At 36.1% G+C, this 25,264-nt stretch overlaps 1 protein-coding gene across 12 annotated transcripts in view; it reads right to left on the bottom strand.

The window, feature by feature from the left end:
• The window catches only part of CDC42BPB (CDC42 binding protein kinase beta), a 95,864-nt gene that overhangs the window by 29,323 nt on the left and 41,277 nt on the right, over positions 1-25,264 (bottom strand). For 11 of the 12 annotated variants that reach the window (XR_003255739.1, XM_026079405.1, XM_026079406.1 and 8 more), the window contains 12 exons: positions 24,599-24,682; positions 21,117-21,212; positions 16,965-17,113; positions 12,016-12,109; positions 10,463-10,663; positions 8,465-8,713; positions 7,100-7,179; positions 5,883-6,049; positions 5,657-5,776; positions 3,448-3,581; positions 1,351-1,593; positions 59-169 (listed from right to left, as the gene is read on the bottom strand). Coding sequence is in view for 11 of the 12 variants with exons in the window: in XM_026079405.1 (XP_025935190.1) it covers positions 59-169; positions 1,351-1,593; positions 3,448-3,581; positions 5,657-5,776; positions 5,883-6,049; positions 7,100-7,179; positions 8,465-8,713; positions 10,463-10,663; positions 12,016-12,109; positions 16,965-17,113; positions 21,117-21,212; positions 24,599-24,682 (1,728 nt within the window). In the remaining variant the exon portion in view is untranslated. Of the gene's footprint in view, positions 1-58; positions 170-1,350; positions 1,594-3,447; positions 3,582-5,656; positions 5,777-5,882; positions 6,050-7,099; positions 7,180-8,464; positions 8,714-10,462; positions 10,664-12,011; positions 12,110-16,964; positions 17,114-21,116; positions 21,213-24,598; positions 24,683-25,264 lie in introns of those variants that run through there. The other variant, XM_026079416.1, reaches the window with a different exon arrangement.

The following is a 25,264-nucleotide window of genomic DNA, read 5'->3' as shown; positions in this document are numbered from 1 at the left end:
AATCAAAACTCTTGCGGGTGTTGTGTTATGAGTAAAAATTTGTAAAAAAAGATTTCACCTTTAGAGCTTCCAGTTCATTTTCCAGCTGTTTGGAGAAGACCTCACTGTGCTCACGAAGCTTGCGTTCTTTTAATGCTTCTGCTGCAACTTCTTCCAGCTGGGCTTCCAACTATAATCAGAGTAATTTTAAGTCATTTCAACAGAGGACAGTGCTACCTGTATCATTTCTTTCTTCTCCTCCATAGGGACCAGACTGAGGGCCTTTGAAAAAAAATGGCTTTCTCCTTATTTCTATTTTCATTTTCCCACTATAACTATTATCTCAGAATGTCATGATAATATTTTGCCTACAGTATTCCAGGCATCAATCTGTATCATGAAGAACTACTACCAGATGAGTTTTTGTATTCATATAAACTATGCCAAATCTGCTCAGGGACAACTGCACAGCTTCTTTACATTATAAGAGGAAGAAGTGGCATTAGGAGGTCATTGCTGCTTTGGAAGAAGCAAACCTTCCATGTTCACAGGTCAGCTCCATGCCTCACCATCAATACCTACTAAGGCTGATAAAAATCCTGGTATTTGAACACAGTAATTGTAAAATACTTCTGGTGTGAATACTGAAAACTTGTATCTTGCAAATATGGAACAAAAAGAACTTGATCATGCATTTATCCACTTTAAAAAAAGACTTATGTATCAGAAAGGCAATTTAGTGGCAACTAAGGCAACTGTTGAAATTCCAGCAACAGGGGCCCTGTTCTAAAGCCCAGGAGGAAAAGTAAGATTTGTTTTTCTGCATTCAAATTCAACTAACAAAATTGTTTTTAAAAGGATGGTATTTTGAATTGTGGGCCAAAATAATGAACTTACAGACTATGTTCTGAATGATTTAGTCTGTATCATTATTCCTTTCTCCAACTGAAGAGAAAAATTCAGTTAAAAAAAAAAAGTCAGTACTCCAACACTAAAGCATATCAAGACATTAAGTTTCCTGGGTTTCAAGTTGACCGTGACTTGGAGTCTAAAACAATCAAAACATGATTAAAGAACTAAGAAGGTGGGCATATAGCAAGAATATTGTTTTCCCCAGATTAAAATCATCCTGATTACAAAGAAAAAAAGATGACTCAGTTAATTTCCTGATACATTAACAAAACATTTAGAGAAAAATTCAAGATCTATTTTGTGAACTGCATCAAAATGCTATGGAAGAGTTGCCAAAGCAATTTCTTATAGACAAAGTAAATTATGGTTAGTGTTCCTGATTTTTTAATATAACCATGTATGAAAAACTATAAAAGCAGCAGCTGAAACAAGTTATTGTTAGTTATTTTGTCAGGCTACCTCTTTTCTGATTTTCTCTGATTTACGGATGTCCTGTCGCATGGCATCAATTTTCTGCATGCTCACTTCTATCTCCTCCTCTTTGTCACGAAGTTGCCGAGAGAGCTTCTGCTTTTGAGAGCGCAAGTCTCCCATCCTCTCACTGAGCTCGGAGAACTCCTGCACAGCTAGCTTTCTTTGTTGATGGGCATCCCTCAGTTCTTTGGATTGCGTCTTTAGTCTCTCTGAGGCTTCTACAAGTTGCTGGTTAAAAGAAAAAAAGAAAATAAAAATTGAACTCCATATCTTCTTTCCATGAACAAAGCAAGTGGAAACACATAAGCATGACTTGGAAGGTCAACCACCTCACATAACTTCTAAATACTATTTCTAAAAGTTAATCTACACAAATTTCTTTTGGCTAAGCAGCTGTGGTAACATATCAAGACAGCAGTTATTCTATTATATACTTGAACATCATTATTTTAGAAAATTGTAAGGCAGACTTTTCACTTCTAGCGTGGCAGTTCTAGGAGCATCTTTGCTACTCCAAAAGTCTTTCTTATAAATCTGACTACAGAAGTCACCTCAATTAATGGTTTCATTTCAGTTTATCACCACATACTTGTATGTATGTATGTATGTATATATATATGTGTGTGTGTGTGTGTGTGTGTGTATATGTGTATATATATATATATATTTTTTAAAGAATGTTTTAGCAGACGGTACAGTCAGCGGAATCATCAAATATACTCTGCCAGTGCTGAGATGCTGCCGCATGTCTTGTGAAATTTTTCAATTCTTCAGAAAACTGTGAAGCTTTAATACTTTAATTGAAACTTTAAGAACTTTCCTTTACAGCAAGAAATTAACATAAATTAACAAGATTAAAATACAAATTGAATGTTCTACATAAAATCATAGGAGACTGAAAACAAAAATGAAAAAAAGTGCAGAACTAGACCCCAGAATAAATGTCCCCTGGCCAAGGGACATATAAAGATTTCTGCCATTAGTACTGAAATTCAGGAGTATTCAGTAACTTTCAAAAAGGCAAGTGTCCAGACAACGAGGAGGAGAATCAGCTGCTCTGCTAGTCATATTCTTTGATGAATAACTCTTACCCATGGTTTATAGACAAAAGACAGGCTGTTGAATTCTAGTGGACAAAAATTAAAAGTACCATCAAAAATACCCTTCTAGGATAGATGCCTCAAGAGTTTTGTCCCATGGATTACTTTTGGTGCATCTTAACATCACGTGAGCAGTATGGCTACTAAACCTTTCAAAAACTAGCTATTTAATATATGTGGCTCTCTGATATTACTGAAAATGATAAGTAATAGATGCAAAGCCACTGTTTACTTCACAGTAAAATATTTTGGTGACTTAAAGTAACATACTGCTACGTTTTAAGGAGCAAAGGTGTAATTTATACAACACTAAGTAAACTCAGCAATTACATAAGCCATTCTCGGCCTTAAGCAATAATTAAACATTTTTGGTATTAAAAAGATTAAGTGGGCTCAAGCTGGAACAGTAACTTAGCTCTATTAACTCATTCATATATATACTTTTCAGTATCTACAGAATTTATTGTTAGTCACAGATCTGCAAATTTAACTCCTGTGTATATTGTAATGTCTTGAGAAGAATCAAATAGCTAAAAAAACAAAACAAAGAAACCCTTTCTTCAGACCCTCCCCCCCAAAAAAACCCCAAACAGTTTCAAACTTAATACCCACATTCTTGGGCAAACCACATCCAATTTAGCTTTATGATTATACAGTCTATTAGTTAAGGCAGTCTGCTTTGCTCTTCTGTGTGTAACCTTCCATTGTCTTCAAAAGATTATAACATACCAAAAAGGCAGTATTAAAAGCTATTTATCACATCTACCAGAATGCACTTTAATAAGATTCCTAACAACTTCCAATAAAGAAAGTATGTCACTTTGAAAAGCTACTGTATTACTTATGAAATTAACAGATTCAGTGACATCTCAGTACAGTTAAAAAAGCAGCTTTTTAAACAGTAAAGTTGCAGTTGCAATGAAGCTGCTCTAGAACTACTTTAAGTGGCCATTTTTAAAGGTATACACCTTCAGACCAATACCTTATGAAGGTCCTCCTTCTCTTGCCGCAGTACTCTGCACTGTTTTTCCACTCCTTTTAATTTGTGTATAGAGTCTTCATGTTCTTGTCGAAAAGCCACTGCATCTGCAAGCTGTCCTTCCAGTTTACTTATATCTGTACGGAAATAAATACTAAAGGTAACTTGTTCCAAATTTATATCAGGAAAGTAAGCAACATTACCCAAGCAAACTGGCATCACTTTGGCTAGGAAACTCAACTGTTAAATTTGTCGTCTTCTCCATTGCCACCATCTTAGACAGCTTAAGGTACTTTGGGGGCATTGAAGGCTCCATATAATTTTAACTTTCTCAACTTATTAAAAAAAAAAAATCCTCCTGTCAAAGACAGTTATCTCTTGAAGTGAAAAAGCTTAGTATGGGACTATGTTTTGAAGTGAAAACGCCTTAGCACAGGAATTTGTTTTGTGAGGAATGCAATTTCTAGCTCTTGACAACATAGAATTAAACTTGAGTTATTTGATTTCTAGTTCTATAATTTGACTTTTAAACAGTTTTCATTATATGACACATAAGACTATAATCACTAGTGCATCCACCAAGACAGAAAAGAACTATTTCCTAGAGTACATAAGCGCTTACAATACGGGAAGGAAATACTGTTCTGCATGAGACAGACTGGAGTCCCAACCACCCACATTCCTGCCACCACATTCTCCTTCCAGTTTTCCCTTCAGTCTCGAAGAAAATTAAAAAAATTTGACTTAAAATGATCACTTTAAGCACAAAAGATCAACCAACTTCATGTAGCTCTACTCAGCCTTAGAGTTGGTGAGAAACTAAACTTACATTCTTCATTTGGTTTTAATTATTTCTTCATTTAAACAAATAAAGAAGAAATTGCATAGGGAACAACTGCCTTGCTCGAGGTTCCACTGACGTCTGTGGCAGAAGAGGAAATAGGACTTATATATTCAGAGATCCCTAGCACTGCTGTAATTAGAGTACCACTCCTTTTCTCATTTTAGTACAAAGCTGTGCTAAAACCCTTCCCCATCTTACATCAGCCAATGATATTTCTTTTTAAATCACACTAAACTGCTATTGTTTACATTTAACAGCACACCATAGGCTGAAGAGTTGGATAAGCCTGAACCACCTGAAGAAGCAGCACCATTATCTAACTATTTTGACTCCAATCTAGTTGAAGAATATACAAGAATAACTTTTCTTGTCATCTACTTTGGAGAGCAAAACTGATTCTGCAATAGATGCACCTGGAAGGGGGCATATTCACAAACTGTAGTGGGAAAAAAGAAAAAAAAAAAGAGTTGTGTCTGATAACTGACTGTGACACACAAAGTAAGCCAATGAATTAAGAGAATACTAGAAACTTGGAGGTAGGGAAAAAAATATTGACTGATCTAAAAAACAGTGGTGAGCATTACATGAATGGAGTACAACAGAGAGAGGGCTTAGACAGCAGCTCAGCATCTGAACTCACTTACGGTATACTACAGGCCACTACAAAACTCTCAGAGCCAAGTCATTAGCATTCAAAACTGCCATTTAGTTTTTCACAGATTCCCACATAAAAAGTGGACACTAATAGGAGGTTTGCATGGATAAAGTAATAGCACTGTCAAGCTACACATTTTCAGTGATACAGATGAGCCAGTTCTCTCAGGACAGATGCCAGTATTTGATTTTCTGTGATGCTTCCTAATTACTGTATCACCAGACAAAAAAAAAAAAAAAAAAAAAAAAAAAAAAACACAAAAGGGAGGAGCTACCTTTCCCTTTACGTAACTAAAGGGCAACTAATCCTCTCTCCCCACTATCTCTTACATCTTCCCCCCCAAAACCCCCTTCAAAAATACACGCCTCCAAAAAAGGAAGATGAAGAGAACAGGATCTGCTGGGATTTTTATGGAAATGAACATAACATAAAAATTGAATTCTTCTAGTCAATTCCTTGTACTCTAGACTCTCCACTCCAGTACATGCTATCAGGATAGGGAAATGAAAGAAAAAGGTAAGTGCTTATCTGAAAAAAACTGAAATGCCTCTTAATATTGAGCAAGACTTCAGAAAACCTCTTTTCTTGAGCAACTCTAGAATGTTATTTCTGCTTAGTAGAAATACACTGCAAAAACTATATATATTTTGCTTCCACTAGTAACATTAAACTGCATGTCTTTAATTACAACCATTCATACCAGAGAGGCTTACCTGTTAATTTGTTCTTCAACCGTTCAATTTCTTCATTTAATTTTTTTATTTCCTTATCACGATTTGTATTTACTGTAACACACACTGGACCTTGGAGGTTCTGCATTGTCTGTGTAGATTCTTAAATTCAAAAAAGGAAGGGGGGGGGGAAAGATGTTCAACTAAATACATTCCAATTCCTTCCAATGAGCAGAACTAAGAATCCACACAAATATACACCACTAACCTTGCAGTTTTCTGTTCAAATCCTGCTTTTCTTGCTCCAATTTCCGTATTTTCTTTTCATAACCTTCTATTTGTGAACTGTTCTTTAAGTCACGCTGTGCATCCATATCTTTGGTTACAGTGTCAGACTGCATTGCACTCTTTAAAGAGCCTCTATCAGATAAAGAACTGCAACCAAATACATAAGTTAAAACATTTTAATGAATACTCATGGCAGTCTGTAGCAGTGACATGCTGTGATTCCACCAAATACACACCTCAAATTTACACAAACTATTAGTACAATAATTGTTACAGTTGAGATAACTGCCAAGGTAGATATAGTTATTATTCCCTAGATACTGCGTGTGCTGCTATAGAATTAAGATACATGCATTTAGGACATCAATGATGTTGATGTATGTTCACTTTGTAAATTGCTTGAATGATTAAAAATGTTAACTCCCCTATGCTAAAGGCTACTACCTGACAGCAAAGCAAGCCGAATGGAAGGGTGTACCTGCACTGAAAGAGCTGAGGCACAGAACAAAGAGTTTAGTTTCAAGTGCTGACAAAGATGGATTTAAGTTAAGCCGCATGATCTAATTCTGAAAAGGATGAGATGCGTGTACTGGGCCCTTTCTGCCAGCAATATCATGGGCAGTAACAAACTCCAGCAAAGGAGAATGAAGGAATAACAAATAGGGCCAAATAACCTCAAAAGCAGAGGCACAAGAATATGAGTGAGGGGTCTTTGCGGTCAGAGGGAAGCTCTCCTCCATTTCAAGGATGGAGAAAGTGAGCTGCATCTGTCCATGCTTAGAAGCACCTGAAAATCATGAACCAGCGTTAGAGCAGCACTAAGTTACATTACCTTAGCTTATCAGCAGAGCATCAGGGCAATGAGCTAACCCTGGACAAACTGTTTCTGGCAGACATGGAACACGGACAAGACTTACTCTCAGCTGCTCTTAATGCAGGAAGAGCAAGTTTGTACCTGCCTGCAATTGCCACATCTAGTCCCATAAATTTCATCCATTTCAAACAGATAGAATATTAAATATAAAGGCATCTAAATCTTGAACAACATATGTTCAGATACTTTAAAAACTGAGATGATGGTTTATCGAGAGGTACATCCATACACATCAACCTTTCCACATACTTATGAAAATGAGATTTTCTAGAATTAGGTGTATTTGGGAAACAGGCCTAAAGAACAACATACCCTTTGCTTACCTATCAGTTGTGTATGTAAACCCAACGAACGGTAAATGCAATCCAGAAAAGCCTGTATGAGAACTTGGTGGCACCACTTCCTGCATAAAAACAACAGTCATGAAAACCCCAAAGAGAATCCAAGGGAGCTAAAGGCTTTTGACTTAGCCTCAATGGTCAAAGAGAGAGAGCTGAGGGAAAGACTTTCCTTACTGCATACCAATGCACAATTGGTAGTCATTCTTCTTTTATACCCTTTCATTGTCCTTGTAAGGAACTTTATTACAGATTAGGTCACTTAACATAGTGACCTGAATTTAGGAGCCTCTTTTTCCCAAACCAACACTTAGAAGGGCAGCATTTTGACAAGTTCAAAGCACAATGCAACCATTAAAAGAAAACCCCAAACTTCAAGTCCCCAGGTATTAAAGTGACATGGCATCAAAACGTGTGCTTCTGTTTTAGCATTTTAGTTACTGTTAAACAGGTAATCAAAAATCAAGTCAAAAGCTCCTTGTTTCTTGGCGTACAAGCTGATAAAGAAATTGCACAAAACCCTCTCCTCTTCCTGACAACAGTTTGTAAACTACAAGAGAGAAATGGAGGAGGGAAACACCAAAAAAAACAAACGAGTCGCCACTCCTCCCAAACCAAACCCCTTGTTCTTAAGGGACTGAAGTAGTAGCAGTAGCAATGTGAGCTCATCTCACCTGGACAGCTGCAATTACAAACTGCATGGTGAGCATATGTGTATTTTTGAAGGCCCAGAGATTTTATTCCCCTCTGATAATGAATAAATGAAAATACAAGCTCCTTGTAACGGAAAATTACAATTGTCCTTCTAAATGCATTTTGATTTTGACTGACCATGTTGTTCAATGCTAAAATAAACAAATCATGTCATTTCAAATTTGAAACAAACTGTTTCATCCTTATGTTATTTTGAGTATTCAGAAATTGTGAGCTTCTTTTCTAAACAGTAAGACTTGCAAAAATGGATCAATTCCAAAGTTTGATGGGGTATGGTTCTTTTGAAATTTCTCAGACCAGCTCCACTTGTGACCAGCTCTGAGCCTTTGAGGATTCATACCATTATGACTGCAATAAAAATACTGTCCACTGTTGTAAGACTGTACCACAGTGCATATCCCTATGAAAGTTCAACTAAATTTGCTAGACTCAGAAACCAGTTTCATGGCTTTTAGAATTAAAAACAAAACAAAACCCCTTATTTTACTAGCACAACTTGTTAACAATTTTTCTACTTACTCCTTTTATTAAAGCTACCCAAAAAAACTCATTTGCTTTGAAACAAGTTCTCACTACTACCTTACAGTGCAGCAAGGTTGCATACTTGTATTATTAATATTTTATTAAAAGACTCACTGGATTTCTTAATACATCATCATCTACGTCAAAGTTTGATGTGTCAGAAGGACTGCTAACATCTGGAATATAAGGCGCTTCTAGGTTTCGGATGTTATCCCAATTAAGTCCTTCAAAAAATGCATGAGACTTAAAATCCTCTATTCCATTCTGTCCCAGTCTACGTTCCCTACTGCAGATAAGTCGCTGAATAAGATCTTTTGCTTCTTCAGATACATCTGTAACATGAGATGGAAACTGAAATCGCTCCTAGAAAGCAGAAACAAAGCAATGTGAGATATTTTTAGAGAAGGGACCCATTCCACAATTTGCAAGTGGTTTCAAAAAGAAAGTGCTAAATTACATCAACAAAATTGGAAATGAATAAACAGACATTGTTCTAGTTCCAGTGAGCAGTGGCAAAGCACAATACAATACATTTAGTGGTAGTCTTTTTGTCCTAAAATGGATTTTGAAGACAAGTAACCATTTCTCAATTCCTTTAATACAGATCTGTTTGAACCTAGCTGGGATTACAGTAATTCTGTAAGAAAAAGCAAATCTTTAAGACACATACATGAATTCTGATACTCTATAGTATATTAAAGGTCATGCAATAAAGGCAAATACTCACTGGTATTCTTACAAATAGATCCACTGATTTGCTGAAGAACTACTCTCTGAGATTTCATTAATTTCAACTCTTAAAAAACCCATGATGCTTGCTATTTCCACACAAACATTGTTACATATAAAGCTGCATTTTTCTAATTTATGCATTAAATATCTGTGTTTTTTTAATCAAAATGTAATTTAGATTTGACAAAGATTTATATCATCATCAACAAACAGAAATTCTAAAAACATAGTTGCCACTAATATATAGAATTACTCTAGATAAAATAGGGATAACTTTTTTCTGTATTTTAGCTTGCTACTACTTCTACTGTATAGCCAAGAAGGGTTTTTTTGGTCTGGTTTCTCAAGAAGGCACAATAACATATTTATTGCTTGCAGTATCATTTTCAAGTTTAGAATGAGATAATTAGGGACCAAGACAGAATAATCCTGGTTAATCTTAAAATAATCAATTAAAAACATAAAATCACTTTCACTGTGTGTCCAAATGAGATTACACTATTAAGACTGTAGGACAAGAATTTCAAGTGCTTCCTCACTGGTAGATTAAGAGCCAGGTAGCCATGAGTTATTACTAGGTTAGTCACATTAAGTTCAATATACTTAATAAAAAAGTGTGCCACCAGTCAGTTCATTGAAGAAATTAAAGCAAAAAAGAGATGAATATCCATCACTGCTAGTGTTTCGAATCTAGCAGGATTTCATGTCTTATTCATCACTGCTTCACTGTGAGAACATAATATTGTTAACACTTGTAGATTGCACTCATCTCAGGGGGAAGAAAACACAACAACACACTTTACACAACAGCTTCTGGTTACCTAAGATGAATATGCCCATTCTCCTAATAAAACTCTCAAAAGGACACCATGAACTTGTTTATTCTTATTCTCAAATGTTCAAAACACCCAGAAGTTTCAACATTTTTCTGTCACTTCTCGCCTGGGCAAACACCCTGACCTCACGTTCTTAATGCAGCTAAGTCTACACCACTTGACTTGCCTACTTCCTTTTTGTACTGATTATCAGTGTGACAGCAAATGTGCACAGCTGTGTAAATAATACATTACTTCATTTTTCATGCACAGTCCAGAAGAAACTATTATTGTACCTAAGAGTTGGGTTTAATTTCTATTTTTTGAAGATTTGTTAGATTTTTTTCAGCAAAAACAAAATCACCATTTGAAGTTTCATTTTAAGAGAGAATTCAACTTCTGCAATTCAGAAAAGCAAGCATTCCTAATTAGTGAACTAATAAACCTACACAATTAGGCATGGTTCTCAACCACTGTGAGAAAACAAAGAACTACCATCACTTGAACATCTTTAAGTGGTAACAGTTTCCCCAGTGTATACATATAGATTGAAAATACTTCTTACTTCATGATTCATAATCTTCCCATAGGTTTCCACTAATGACTCTGCATAAAAGGGTGTTTCACCATAAAGCATTTCATACATGCAGACACCCAGTGACCACCAGTCACATTCAGGCCCGTATTTGCCCATTCCATCTTCCATTGCTTGCAGTATCTCAGGAGAGATGTAGTCAGGAGTACCCACTGCTACTGACGACTGTACCTTAAAAATAAGACAAATGTCATATTGGTAAGCTTTCAGGTTTTCTCAGAGAAATTATTAATTCTATACTAGTATTTCTGGTAAATGGAGACAACAAAACATGCTTAGCTTTGAAAAGGGAAGAGATGTATAAAATCATAGCAGAAAATAAATCATATATTAAGAAAGTAACAAAGGTTAAGACAAAGACCAAGTTCATGTCTATTTCAACATAAAATCTGTTGACACGTTTTATTCTGAACACAGTAGAAAACCCAAAATAGTCATACCTGTTGTGAGCAAACAGAAAGACAAGAGGAGAAAATGTTTTGTCTTTGTGTGTGTTTATATATTTAAAATTGCATTTGTCTGCCAGAAGTTGAAATGAAGAGTGTGTAAGCAGGGAGCTCAAATTTTATGCCAGAGTTTTACAATTTCATTTGAAGATAACAAAACAAGGTCCCTGGACAAATAGCACCCTACTTTTGTTGTGTCAAAAACTGGTTTATTAAAAATTGTTTATTATGTAATTGTGCAACAGGATGTAACACAGGGGCAAGGTAGTGAATTTCCGTATGGCCAAGGAGTAGTGAAGCCTCGACCCTCAGGACAGTGGCAGAGCTCTAATCTCTAGGAATATGTACTGAGGATTTACACAGCAGAGTTGTTATGGCTCCTTCCAATTCATTCTGCATTTTAATCTGGTAAATCCTTGACAGGCGCTGTATGACCACAGAATGTCATCAAGACATGAGCTTGTGCCAAAATTGGTGAATAATGCTGCATGCCATGTTTTGGCAAGATTGTTACACCCCCCGGATACACCAACTAGGCAAAGAAAAAAAAAAGATAAGGAATTTAGCTTATAGCGATGTAGCCAACCTGGTGCACAAGGTGGCCAATTACTGTACCCTTGCTGTTTCTTTTGTAAAAGGCACCTGGAATATGAAACAAACTGCTGCTTATCTCCTCTTTTTGGATGACTTTCACTTCAAGTATTTCATGACTGTTGGGATCCTGGTCACCTGTGATTCTAGCACATCAACAGCATCAAAACTTGTACCCTTTTAACAAAGGGTCTTCAGATTTTTTTACAAAGAAAAGACCTCATGAAAACTCAAATGGCTAGTAGGAGAGAAGGTAAAAGATTGAAAAGCATAGCAAAGGATACCTTTAAAAGTTAGCAGTAGATAAATATTTCAAAAACATTTAAAAAATGTGTTATACACTTCCCCCAACTTTTAGCACGTCAAAAAGCTTACAATCTATCATCTCAGTGCTGCACACTGACAATGTCTAATGCTTTTAAGACCAGGAACTCACTTAAAAGACCCCATTACTAAGTACTCTGTTAAAATTTGCTTCATACATACTGTGCCATCTTCACTCATTTTCAGACAGGATCCAAAGTCTGCTAGTCGTATGTGGCCGTTCATGTCCAAAAGAACATTATCAGGTTTTATGTCTCTGTTATAACAGAAAGAATTGAAAAGATTTCAATATATAAATTACTAGCTCTGCTTGTGAAGATGAATCTTGCATCAGAATAAAAAGAAATTTTTACGGTGGAGACCTATTGGTGCAAACTTTTTTTCTGTACATGATCCCCTCCTCCCAACTTAAAACTTTGCCTGCAACACTGCAGGCTTGGATTACATCAGATTTTCAGATCAGCCAAACTGAACTCTGAATGGTCAAATAACCAAACAGAACAATTATGGTGAGTCATAGCACCGTAATGGAGAGGTAGATCACTTCTTCAACATTATTTCGAGATTATGCGTGTCACAACATATTGTTTAGGGGCAATAAAGACAAAAGAGAAACGGTGATTTATTTCAATCTGATGTTTTTGCCAAGTAACTAACTTCTAACTTCTGATCTGGGAACATTTGTTCCTTCTTCTCCAAATTTTGTCTATCATTTCTGCTGGCCAGTATCCTTCCCTGCTAGTCAAGGCTGTCTTTCCATACACTATTATATAGCACATACATAGCTTCTACTGGTACCTAAAACCCTTTGGCATGAGGTGTACATGCAACAATTACTCTAGAAACTACTGAATTTCCCTTACTCTGGAATCAGGGCAATGCAATTTCAGTAGGCTAGAGTAACATTGGAAAATCTCTAATATCAAAACCTTCAGTTCCTTTCACATACAGCTGTGCTACATAGCAGGGTATAAAATGGTATTCAGCATGCTGAGGCTACTAAATGGCCTAAATGATTTAAGAATTCCATTTCACTGTAGCTTATTACTCAATATCATTTTTGATATCATCAAGGCAGCCAAAAAGGGCTTACTGAAGAGCATCTTAATTGAATTTAGTACACCAATTAATCGCATTTTCTTTCACCACTCGGTACTCAATTTCACATCAGGTAAAAGCATCGGTTAAAGAGAGATTAAGACATCCAGACAATTTAACAAGATAGCACTAACTCAGGAAAAAAAAAAAAAAACCAGCCTCAAAATATCATAAATTCTTTTAAGAGCACCTAGCCAATATGTTGGGAAGACAAAGGGTAAGGAGGAGAGAAGAGCAAGAGGGCAGAACTGTCTCAGTTGAGCACTAGTTTTGTTGGACAACATCCCACAGTCTCACAAGTTAACCTCTACTTGTCTCCTCCTCTTTCTTCAGCTATCAGCATACAGGATAAACTCCCAACATGTCAGCATATCACCACACCACTTCAAAATATCACTGACTATCTGAGCTGGCCTAAGATAACCAAATCTACAAATGTGTGTTTGTCCGGGTTTTGTGTTTTAAGATACCATATATATTTAAATAAAACTTTGCATTATCAATAATTAAAACCACATGTGCTTTACATGTAACCCACTGGTCTTGTTACATCACAAAATGCTGAGCTTCCTTTCAGATGTGAAGTCCCAAATGCCACTACATGTGGTCAAAAAAAGAGAGAGAGAGAGAAATTTGTACAAAAGCGTTAGCTTAATTTTTGAGGAAGAGACTAGAATTTCCAGGAACAAATCAAAAACCATGCTCTTAGAAACCTTGTTACACAGATGCGGAAGCTGACGATGACTGCTTTTTAAATTGCTAAATTCCACAGTGTCACACTTGGGCAAACTTATGAAAGAAAACACTGCAACAGGTTTAATGATGTGTCCCCTCATATGTATAAAAATCCTGCTAATCTGATACATTTTTCCAAAACAAACTTGAATTACTTTTTTTTTTTTTTTTTAAACTAAAGGCTAGTGCTTTGAAACTAATTATTGAAACTTCACTAATACTGTTCTTCAGTGGGTATTAGGAAAAAAATATTAAATGCTAATCTATGCCTGTCAAGATAGATGAAGTGCCTTCTTACTTATTACAATATGGAACAATACTTGCTAACCCAGAAAATTAAGCCATCTCACTTTGCTTTCCCAGTAAACTAATTAGTAATTTTTCACTGTAAAATTTATTCCATACATTTCAGTTCTAGATATTGTCATGATTCTCTTGAAGTCCAATCTTTACAAGTCAAACTTAGTGGAGGCAGAAGACTATAAAAGCTCAACAAGAGCTTTTATTTTTTAAACCACACCACTCAATGCATGAGCCAATGGCATCCAACACATCTCTGCTTTACATGCAGATCTCCCTTGCCCAAGGGAACACTGTTTCTGTTCTGAAGGCTTAATGCCTCATCTTTGAGCGCCACTGTTTCCTATCTACAGCTAACAGGTCAAATAAGCCTTTAAAGAGGTCCTTGAAATCCTCTCCAGAGCAATCATGCTTCCTGCTACTCCATGCCAGGTGCCACACAATAGTTTCTTGGGCATTCATACCTCATCTATCTAAAACACATTTTGCTCTCGCACTCCTGTTGCCACAGTGGACCTTCACTCAACCCCGCGCAAAGTTATATTGCTCAGTTAGTCACATCACCTTCCTTGGAAATGGGTACAAGGGTGCCTCTGGTTGAACTTTTCTGTGAGCAGATGTGTCTTCTGTGCACCGCTGAAAACTCACATTCACACAAGAGCATGCTATATCAAACAGATTTGTATCCCTTAATTCAGTGCGGACTTATCTCAAATCTGCCAATAGCCAAGCCAGGCCTTTGGACATAAAACTTGTGATAATATTGAATCTGTCAATATTTACAGCATTTTATGTTTTCAAGCACAAGAAAGAACTTGTTAACAAAATTCAGTCCCACCAATTAATATGAAAATAGCAATATACTCTCTTGCATGGATTGTTGATGCTTCAATTTCTCTCACACAGACAGTGAACCCATCTGAATCTAGAGCTTTTGCTTTCAGTGGACCCCAAATACATACTAATCAACATACAGTAGCTTCATTATTATCCATTTGGCAATGACACATCTGCTGCATAGTCTGGAAAGATCAAAGCACCCCACCTGTTCAAAAGCAAATACTAATGCTTATTTAGGATAGCAAATCACCTTGTTATGTGTTTGTGGCAGGTGTCAGAGACAGCATTGCAGACAGTATTACTGTTCTTTCCTGCAAATTCTTCCATAACTTTACCTACGTTAAGTTTACAAATACCGAAAAAAAGACAGCTTTTTTGATAAATGCATATACAAAGCACTTAAGCGGCCTTAGCATTAAATAAGTGCTTGAGCCAAATTTGACTTGTGTAATTAACATGTAACTAAATGATTTGCCCCACTAAGATATCAACAGCTGACATATAAACAACCAAAGGATAGCAATAGCTGTGCTGTATAACATCTAGGGCCCAGTTCAGTTTCTAGTAAGACTGCACAACAAAAGGCTACCAATCTTTTATTCTCAAAACATGTAAACCTCTTAATCCCTAGCACATACATTTATATATAAAACACTCTGTAACTTTTCAATCATCCTATGGAACTGCTGAGTTATTAAACTTCCATTCATCTCAAAAAACAATGTATGTTTGCATACTTATAAAAGTCTGTAACACTTTAAAACCTCCATATATTGTCCACATCTATTTACAAGATTATTACAGTTTTTACATAAATATATATTTGTATGTGTGTGTAAGTAAAAATATATGTGTGTATATATACATATATTTATATACGCTGCGTGTATGTGTATATATTAATCGGTGAAACAGTGATAAAATTCTGAACGGAATAAAGATCAAAGCACTGTATTTTGTTTTAGAATTCCCTGTGCCTTTTAAATATTAATTGCAAATAAAATCATCTCACCTACTGGTTTTCACTCATGAATTTCATGAGAGATCAGTAAAACTCTCCTCATTTTACAGATACAGAAATAAAGGCATGGAGAGGTAAAGAAGCTTGGTCAGGATATATCTACCAAGTCAGATACAACACTAGTATAGAGTCCACTTGTCCTGAGCTGGCATTTCAGTGACCTGTCATGAACCTGCTCATATGGCCACAAGCAGTTTTCAGTTAAATAAGAAAACATCACTACTCCCACACTCAGCATTTTGCAACTTCCCTGTTTACTGAAGCCAAGCTATGAAGTCAGAGTATAAAGAGACAACTGCAAAGGTTCCCAGGACCAATATCATTTTGCTTTCTAATTGACATACGGCATGTAGTTGTTAAAGCTGAAAAGCATATCAAGGATAGAAATTCTCACTTGATCAAGATCCTTGCAGCGACAAAAGGTTTACTGCATGCCTCCCTAGCACCATTAACAGCTCTTCTGAAACAACTCGCTCCAAGGGGCAACCCAACAGAGAAGCGTACAGAGTGTATGCTGCATTCCTGACTCATTTCCTCTTCCACAGCATAAGGAATGTTATATTCTTAACTGCCACAGAAAGTGACCTAAGTTAACATGATGGTGGACACTGTCAGAGACTGATCTGGAAATATATTCTGTGGGCAGAAACAGACAATTAGACAGGCATGTGCCCACTTGTTAGAGTAAATGTACATTTTTGTTTGATGACCACCTCAGGTAGATAGATGCACTGAAGAGATCATGGGTTTACTGTAGAAAAACTTTGCATAATGTCTAAACATTTGCAGAGAATTCAAACTGCCTCAAACTTTTAAGCTGTCTTGGACAAAGGCAAATAAACGTTCATCAGGTGATGTTGTCTGAACTGGAAATAAGTCAAGAAGCCTGATTAAAAATGAAAGCTTTAGTAAAAGGTTAGTTAGCTAAATGTAATCACTTCTAAAAATGAATCCATCACAACTCGGTAAAAACTTACACAGTTGTTATACTGTAAGCAAGTGCCCACAGCAGTTTGCCTGTGGCTACTGTGCTCATTTGTATTTGTAACAATTTCTTTAGGATTAGTTTTATGTAACTGTATACCTATTTTTTCCCCCAAGTGAGACAGTGTTTTACCTGTGCACATAATGCAGCTCATGTATGGAATGTATAGCAAGCACCATTTCACCAATGTAGAACCTAGCCATATCTTCAGGCAGCTTGTCTTCAAACTTACTGAGAAGTGTCAGTAAGTCACCACCAACATAGTAGTCCATCACTAGATACTGAAAAGGGAAAAATGAAGCAGTGAAGTACTGAGAGACAGTTGGTAAAGAAAATTAAAGTTCATCAGTTAGTGCTGAATAAAACCTTTCACCACATTTTTTTCTAAACATGGGGAAAGTAGTCAAAATTGGTAATCTTTTTTGTTACTTTTATTTGCTTATTTACAGTAAATGCATATAATATTCCTTTAATAACCATAGTACAGATGACACATTAACACATAGTTCTTATTATATAAAAATAAGATATGGTAACAGCAAAACAAAACAGGGTCAGTTTACTTCTGTCTTAACTAGTGTCAAAGACAAAAATCAATCTATTTTCACCAAAACAAATGCAGGTTATTAACCCTTAAACTGAAAATTTTTAGAAGGGACAGAAAGAAAATAAACTAGTTAAAAAATATTAATTTATTGAAGAATATTTGAGCTATATTTCTCATTAACAGGAAATACTTGATACCACCTATAGAAGAGAATACTTTGTGAATGAGAAACAGTGAGGATTAATGTTTTAACTTATTATTATGCAAGTGGCTTTTTGCCTGCCTTGCATATCTATTTTCAGATGTTAAAGTTTTGAGAAACAGCACATACTTAAATGTAGGATACTTGCTAAGCATTTGCTGAGGGAAACATTTATCTTTATTGATGCAAGGAGCAACAACCCAAGCTTCCTCTGAACAGTATTTTGATTAAAATTTTACTGGAAACTCTTCTGGAAAAGAATAAGTGTTTGTAAGACTGATCTAACTTAGTCTAAAGATAAACATTTCATTACTACAACTAATTTTGGTATCACTTCATTATCATTAGTAGTTCCAAAAGTGGGACTCATCACATCAACATGTTCAAAACATTCATCTTGGCACATGCCACATGGTGGTTACATAGCATAGCTAGGAGGAGGTTGATGACACCATACATTAGGGTTGTCCCAACAATCCAGAAGCACTGTCAAGCCAAAGACACTACAGCAGTGGGAAATAAAAAAATATATAAAAAAATAAAAATAAAGCAATTATATTTTAGCTGCTTCTTAGCAACCACTGAAATCCAGACCATGACTCCAAGTATAATGACTTTACAGCCTACTACCAGTCTTGAGACATTCTGTTTCATGCTTCCCAAGATGCTTTGATATATGATTTTAGGAATAACCTTCCTTATTCTGGAAATAACTTTCCAAAGCAGTCATCTAATTTTTCACAGATTCATCTTCCAGAAAGAAAACAAGTTAAAGAAGATAGAAATCAAAGGAAGATAAAGTGCAATACTAATCATTTCCTTACTATCTTGTGGTTTTAAAAACAAACAAACAAACAAAAAAACCACACTCCAAAGGCATGCATTTTGGTTATTCTTCTCCATACATTTATAATTATAGCTTAATCTATATACAAATTTCTTCACTTATGTTGAAATCAACCAGTATTGCACAGCCTATCAAGAATTTAACATTTGTTAGCATGCTGTATACACAATAATTATGTCTGAAATAAGAAGCTACAGACAGAAACCAGCCATGTTTCAAAAGAGATACAGTATGGTATTTTCTCTCACATTCAAGGTTAAGAGAGCTAGAACCAGCCTATATTGTAAGAATCATTGTTGCATATATGCAGGTCTTTTTAATTACAAACCATTTTTAATACATTTTTAAGAAATTCACTCGAAAAGGAAACACTAGAATGTCTACATTTTGTAGAATTTTGTGTTTTGTGCTTATATTTAAGTTCTGCATTATCACATGCTCTACTAAGATTAAATAAAGGGAATAAAACCCCCAGGTATTTCTAGATTCTCTGATGTCAGCTACTACTTGTCTACTTTAACATCTTTTCTTTATCTAAGTGTCTCATTAGGAAGTCTTTCATTATGCAGCCAAAGGAGGATGGCAAATCCCTCAGTGTGCAAAGACACCAACGTTCTGTGTCTGCTTCAGGGTTAGCTGATATGGTTTTGCATTTAAGAATCATCAGCTATAATGCACAGAGATCACTGGGAGCAGATACCAGAACCTAGAGCTTTCTCTTCCAGAGGAGTGATGTCCTCTCCAGGCCGGAGAACCAAGCCTGGCTGCCTGTTCTCCTCCTGCACTTACGTTCCATTCTACAAGGTAACCCAGGATCAGCAGCAAAGCTGAAAAGTAAACCCTACCTGCTTGGTGTCTACAACATGGCAGAACTTTCCTGAGATGTGGAAAACTGTGGTTATAAACTTCTTCAAGCTGAGCAGAGGACTGAACAGAGATCTCTTAGTCCCTGGACAAGTGATCTGACCACTAAGATACTATAGAAGAGACCCTTCTGCCCAGGTTTCCAAATGAAAGCCACTTCCTGATATGTTTTGTCAACACCACTTTTTCTTCATGCATCATTTATAATAGAGTGAATAAAATGCAGATACACTTTATCTATGAGTGCCAGACATTTACAAGGGAGAAATGCTGAGTAGCAGTTCAAAACAGAAGGCAGCATTCTCAGCACAGGCAGTACCAGAACTCAGGCAGGCTGGGAATCTCCTAACTTCGGCTGCTAGGTAGTTGTTGGTTTCTTAGATACCAGATCTTAAATTTGATGTTAGATGTCTAAATTCTGCTGTCAGGTGAAACTTCAACATCTAAAATGCCTTTGGGAACTTGGGGTGCATTATATTGCTATAACTTGCTTGGAACAGATTTTTGCAAAACAGTATTAGCAACATAGACTCCTCTCTATATTGTTACTACTATTGCTTGCTGTAACTACAGCTAAAATTTTTTTCTTGCGTAGCAGCATTTTTAGATGGAAGCTACTTGGAAATACCACATTTAAGGACATCTTGAATTATTTTTATGCAAGTTTGAAGGCTGTTTCTGAGGGGAACAAAATACGAGCAATCTTCACCTCAGAGGCAGTGCCACAGGTAACTAAACTTTGAGGGGCAGAAAATCTGGCTCTGTCACAAAGTAAAGCACTAATTAAATGCAAACTGACTGAATGAGGGCCCAAGACCTGATCGCTAATTTGAGCCACAGTGTGTTTGTTACTCTAAAAATACTTTAAACATGACACATTCTTAAAATTGTTTGTTTTGTTCCAGCATCTCTGAGAAAGTTTGATTATCTCCCAACTCTTTCTTATGCTTGGTTCCTGAACCCATATGTATGTTGTCATCAGCAGGCTTTTTTCTTATTTATAACAATGACATGTTACTGTGGTGCTATCTGGAAAGCATTAAGAACTTGAGAACTTTTACACTGTAATTATGCCAGTGTTACAGTGCTACAGGTCCACAAAGCTAGCCTCAAGGTAACCACATGCAAGCTGTATGTTTGTCTGCTGTAGTATGTCAGGGCCTAACCAGCACTTTTCTGACTTCTGTGACAAAGGTAAATGCAGCTTGCATGTTACAGTTCTAGTTACCAACAATTTTACAGTATAATCATCACAATTTCATTTTAAAATATGGGTATTTTCTTTGTCAAGTGTTGCTAAATCCCAAAAAACTACTGAGATGACCAGTCTGCTGATTTACATATTTTATTTAAATGCTTTTAGGGAAGCTGTTATTTTTTCTGCCACTTTTCAAATATGAATTTAATCACAGTTTTTTTAAATAAAATGTTAAATTACCTTTGCCATTTTAACAGTCTTGCTTCAAAGGACATTTTGATTGTTTAAAGTAAAATAAAAATATTTTGTCCTTACACAAAATCAGCATATCTCAAACTTGTTTATAGCATAGTTATACAAAAAAAATGCTTAAGCATGATATACTTTATTTAAGGGTAGATTCATTAATTTAAGGTGATTAACTAACCCTGAATATACTATAGTATGACATGACTTTCTCACTCTCCTTCAGTCCTCTGAAGTTTTTCTTCAAGGGAAAAAACAATGTCAAAACACTGCTGCAAGGCATGAAGTAGCCTGATTTATTGCACCAATATCCTTAAATTTACCAGAAATAAAGTTCTTTCATAGCAGAATGCTTTTGTTTGCTGAAGAATCAAACATACCAAATAGTTCTCATCTTGAAAGGCATAGTGCAACGTAGTAATCCACTGACAATCTCCATTCACTAAAACATTTCTCTCTTCTCGGAAACAAGCTGTCTAAGGAAGAGAGGGGAAAAAGCCATTGTCAATATCTACAAGTATTTTCACAGGGTGAATATATTTGCATGTTTTATGGGATTATTTAAAATTTCTGAACAGAGGTCTCTATTCATTAGAATTCAGTCTACACAAGAGACAAGCTAGGGAATCTCTGCAGGTTTGTAGTTAGGCATTCAGTCATTCTAATCCTGACTGTGGCCTTAAAAAAAAAACCCCAAACAACCCGCAAAACAATTTGAGACAACACTGAATCTTTGTTCCATAATGTATTTAAAAAGAAACAGAAAAGTGGTAACTTGCCACTACAATCTGTGGCAGAATGATAATGGTGGTAGGAGAATAAGCCTGGCTCTTCTGAACAAGACCTTCGTGAAAATATAGTTTAATGTATACATCTCTCACATTGCAGTTCCAGTTACAGACATTGCCAACACTGTAAGAAATGAGCAAAAATTACTAATATTGTCCATCTTTGTCCTGTATAACACATTTCCATTTTCACTAATCTTTCCTCTACTTCAAATAGCACACTGCAACACTTCAGAAACCTAGGCTCTGTGCCACAGGTTTTCTCAGTTTCTTCATATAAAAAGAACTTTTATAAACTACAAGCGAGTCCTCCTTTATGAAAATACACTAATGTTTTTATTGGATAAAAAAAAAAAAATCAATCAAGATGCAGACCTTGGGATTCTTTCACTACTCAATTCAGAAAGCCATTAGGAGGATGTTCAGTATTTGCCAATTCAAGTGCTTGGGTTCTAGATAAAGATCTATTTATTGTTCTTGTTGGTGCCACTTTTCCAGAAAAAGTACTAAGGAAAGAACATTCCTGGAAAGCTCAAACTTCTCCTACTGGAGAAGATCATACTATGGCCAAGTTGGAAAGCTATTAATTATTGGTGCAAAGAAATATAAATTGCAATTAATGTTAACTCAAATGATTTTAAAGTTTACAAATACAAGGCCAAAGTATCACTCTACAAAAAGTTTGGCAGCAACAGCAGCTTAAAGTAATCCACTCCCCTGCCCTAGTACAGCAGTTCTCTGTTGTTTTGGCACCACTATTTGGGGAGACTGCCAACACAAAAAACGAATATATTTATTTTTGAAGACACATGTTACTTGATCCAGTTCATTGCGCAGCCTCAAATGGTGAGGGAGTGTTATGAACACTTTCAAACTAGTAATGCCACTCAACACTTTGCATCGTGAATTCACACCATAAAGCTATCCTTTTCAGCTTCCACTAGTTTACAATGCCTTATGAGACATACCCGGAAAAGCAAGACAGTCTACCCAATTAGCTAATTGGGACTGGTTTGGAACTGCGGTCAGTAACACACTAACGGCCATACATTTTGTTGTCTGAACAATGAACACAAATGGTGCACCTGATCAGTGTACGTAACATCCCTGGTTTTGCATGCAACCCCCATTAACAGGTGTCAGTTGATGTTTACTAATCTTCCCTGTATTTTAGTCACTTCAGACAGTATCTTTTTTCTTGCAGGTTATACACAAATAAGCAGTATTTGGATTAACTTTTTGCTATGTTTAATAAGTTATACAATGCTTCATACTACAATTCACAAACCAAACAAAAACCATTATAACACGCTTCTTGAACCACTGATAGAGTGGATAATAAAGCATCTGAAGTCTGCTTTTCAGCCCACTTAAGAGGCTATTGTATATTTGCAGGTTTCATTTTAAAACTGACAAGATTTACCACATTGGAAAATTGAAATTTCTCAAATGTTTTATGAACTTGATATGCAGGTTATAAGATCTTGCTTATCCAGGAAAGGTAAGAAGCTGAATCCTGCAAACAAACCATACAGGAAGAGACTCGTGACAAAGAAGTATGGCAGAGAAGACAGCTGCCATCACCGTCCCATGGAGAAATCGTTGGAAAGAGGACTAAACTGGACTGCTATTTGTCCCAAGTGTGAACTGGGAGAACTATTGGTCATTATAGCTCTTTCCTGGTAGATACACCCCTCTTCTACCTCTTGCTTGCCTGAGGGTCTAAAAGGAGTTAGTCACATAATGTGAAGATGATACTTCCTAATCACCTCTCTTATCAAGACATCTGTCTGTGAAAAAGTTACAGCCATTTAGTGAAGTCATTTAATTAAATCACTTTAGAAAATGACTGAAGTAAGCCAGCATAGCTGTATCTTTATTACAATTTGAAAACCTCCCAAAGTCATATTGATTTAAACTAATTCTATACTGATCAGTGAAGTAATATGAGTGAAATCTGTGTAGAAATGGCACCGAATTTCCCCACATAGGCAAAGCCTTATTACAAAACCAGTGGTTCAGCACAGCCAAGAGTGTGAATCCTCCTGACAGCTCAAAGAACAGTAGAGTAGCAGTGGCTGCCTCTGCTTGTAAAGAAGAGTGAGGACTGATGGACAGAGTGTGACTAAATCAGGCAAATGCAGTGGTGAAGAGGGGCTTAGCAAGAGGCAAGAGATTTATTCATGGGAAAAGAGGTGGAACTGACTTACTGAAAGGGAAGGGAGAGACTAGAGAGGGTGGGGGGTGGTGCCAGGAAGGAGAAAAGAGTAGGACAGGGATGGGTCAGTAGGCTTAGTCTGCAGCAAGACATTAGCCTTTGTTTCTTACTACTACTGCTACAAATATTGATGCAGCACATGTATCTTCCCCTCAAGCCCGTTGCTCATTTAACTGTTGATTTTTGTAATAATAAACTTGCCTTGACTTAGGTTTTTCTTCTATAGTGCAAGAGAAGATATTCTCAGTTGGTTCTTTAAAAGCTGCCTTTCCTAATATGTGAAGTACCCATTATGCATTTACAGTACATCTCCTTTCATAAGGTTTCAAAAGGTACGGATGTACCATACCTTTTTATTTTATTTATTTTTTGAAAAAACAGACTTACCTTCTTAATTCATTTTGTTTTACAATCTCAATCTGTGGTTCCAAAGTGTTTATAGTTTTATCAGTTATATAAAGCCTGTTACAAACTGTAGGATGCACAACTCCTTAATACATGCTTTCTGAATCTTTTCATAATGTTGTATGCAGCTGTGAATGTCATAGTAGCACCAGTCTCAGCTTTCATGTAGTCTTTAACTTGCCTTTATTGTAAACAAAAATCTGGCCAATAAATTCAGGGTAAGAACTAGGGCATACTGTCTGGTAAATGAATATACAGTAATGTTGAGAACAACAGATGCCTGGAAGGGACTGTCAGACTTGATTGCATTAAAACAGCTTAAGAAAAAGAAGAAAAAAGAATGAAGCTCCTGTGCTTATGAAATAATTCTTCTTAATCTGGAAAAGCTTCAATGAAATTTTCCTAATATCATTTTAAAAATCCTCTGCATTAGGAGAGCCATATTACTTACCTCTGCCCTTTTAAGCATCTCCCACTTATTTAGAATTTTCATTGCATAAATGCGTTCTGTACACTTCATTTTAACAACTGCAACCTGAAATAATAAGATATCTTTGTTTAGCAAAAGCATGGTCAGAGAAATTTAATATTTTAACAGCTTAATACTCCAACATTATTAATAAAAATCAGTCACTAAGCAGTCATCAGCAATCAACATACATATTGATAAACTACAACTTGATTCTTTGTTCCTTCTACATTGCTCCTCCATTACTACAAGGTACTGGATGCACAACACACCATGTGTGGTCAACTGTTCATGATCAAGTACATGGGGGCTGATACAGGAAGAGTATGAAGCTTTTCATATGAAGATGCGTAGTAAAGCTGCATTGTTTGCCAAGAACAAGCAATGTTTGTACACCATGCCTTCAACCAGTGAAGCAACATTTAAAAGGGAAGCCTGAGAAAACAAGCAAGGCTGCTGTCAACAGAAATACACTACATTTGACTAATTTATTTTACATTTTAGGTTTCAGAAGCTTGAACAGTATTTTCAAATTAAGGTCCTTTTGTGTACTGCATGCAGATATTAAATACTGTTTCTGCTTCTGTTTAATTTACTTATTCACCACTCTGCTTGAAGTATTTTACCATGCATCCTATGTATTAGACT

Source organism: Apteryx rowi, unplaced genomic scaffold (genome assembly GCF_003343035.1).
Source record: "Apteryx rowi isolate R43461 unplaced genomic scaffold, aptRow1 scaffold_5, whole genome shotgun sequence".
Taxonomy (NCBI): Eukaryota; Metazoa; Chordata; class Aves; order Apterygiformes; family Apterygidae; genus Apteryx; species Apteryx rowi.
This window is presented reverse-complemented; position numbering and strand designations above follow the sequence as displayed.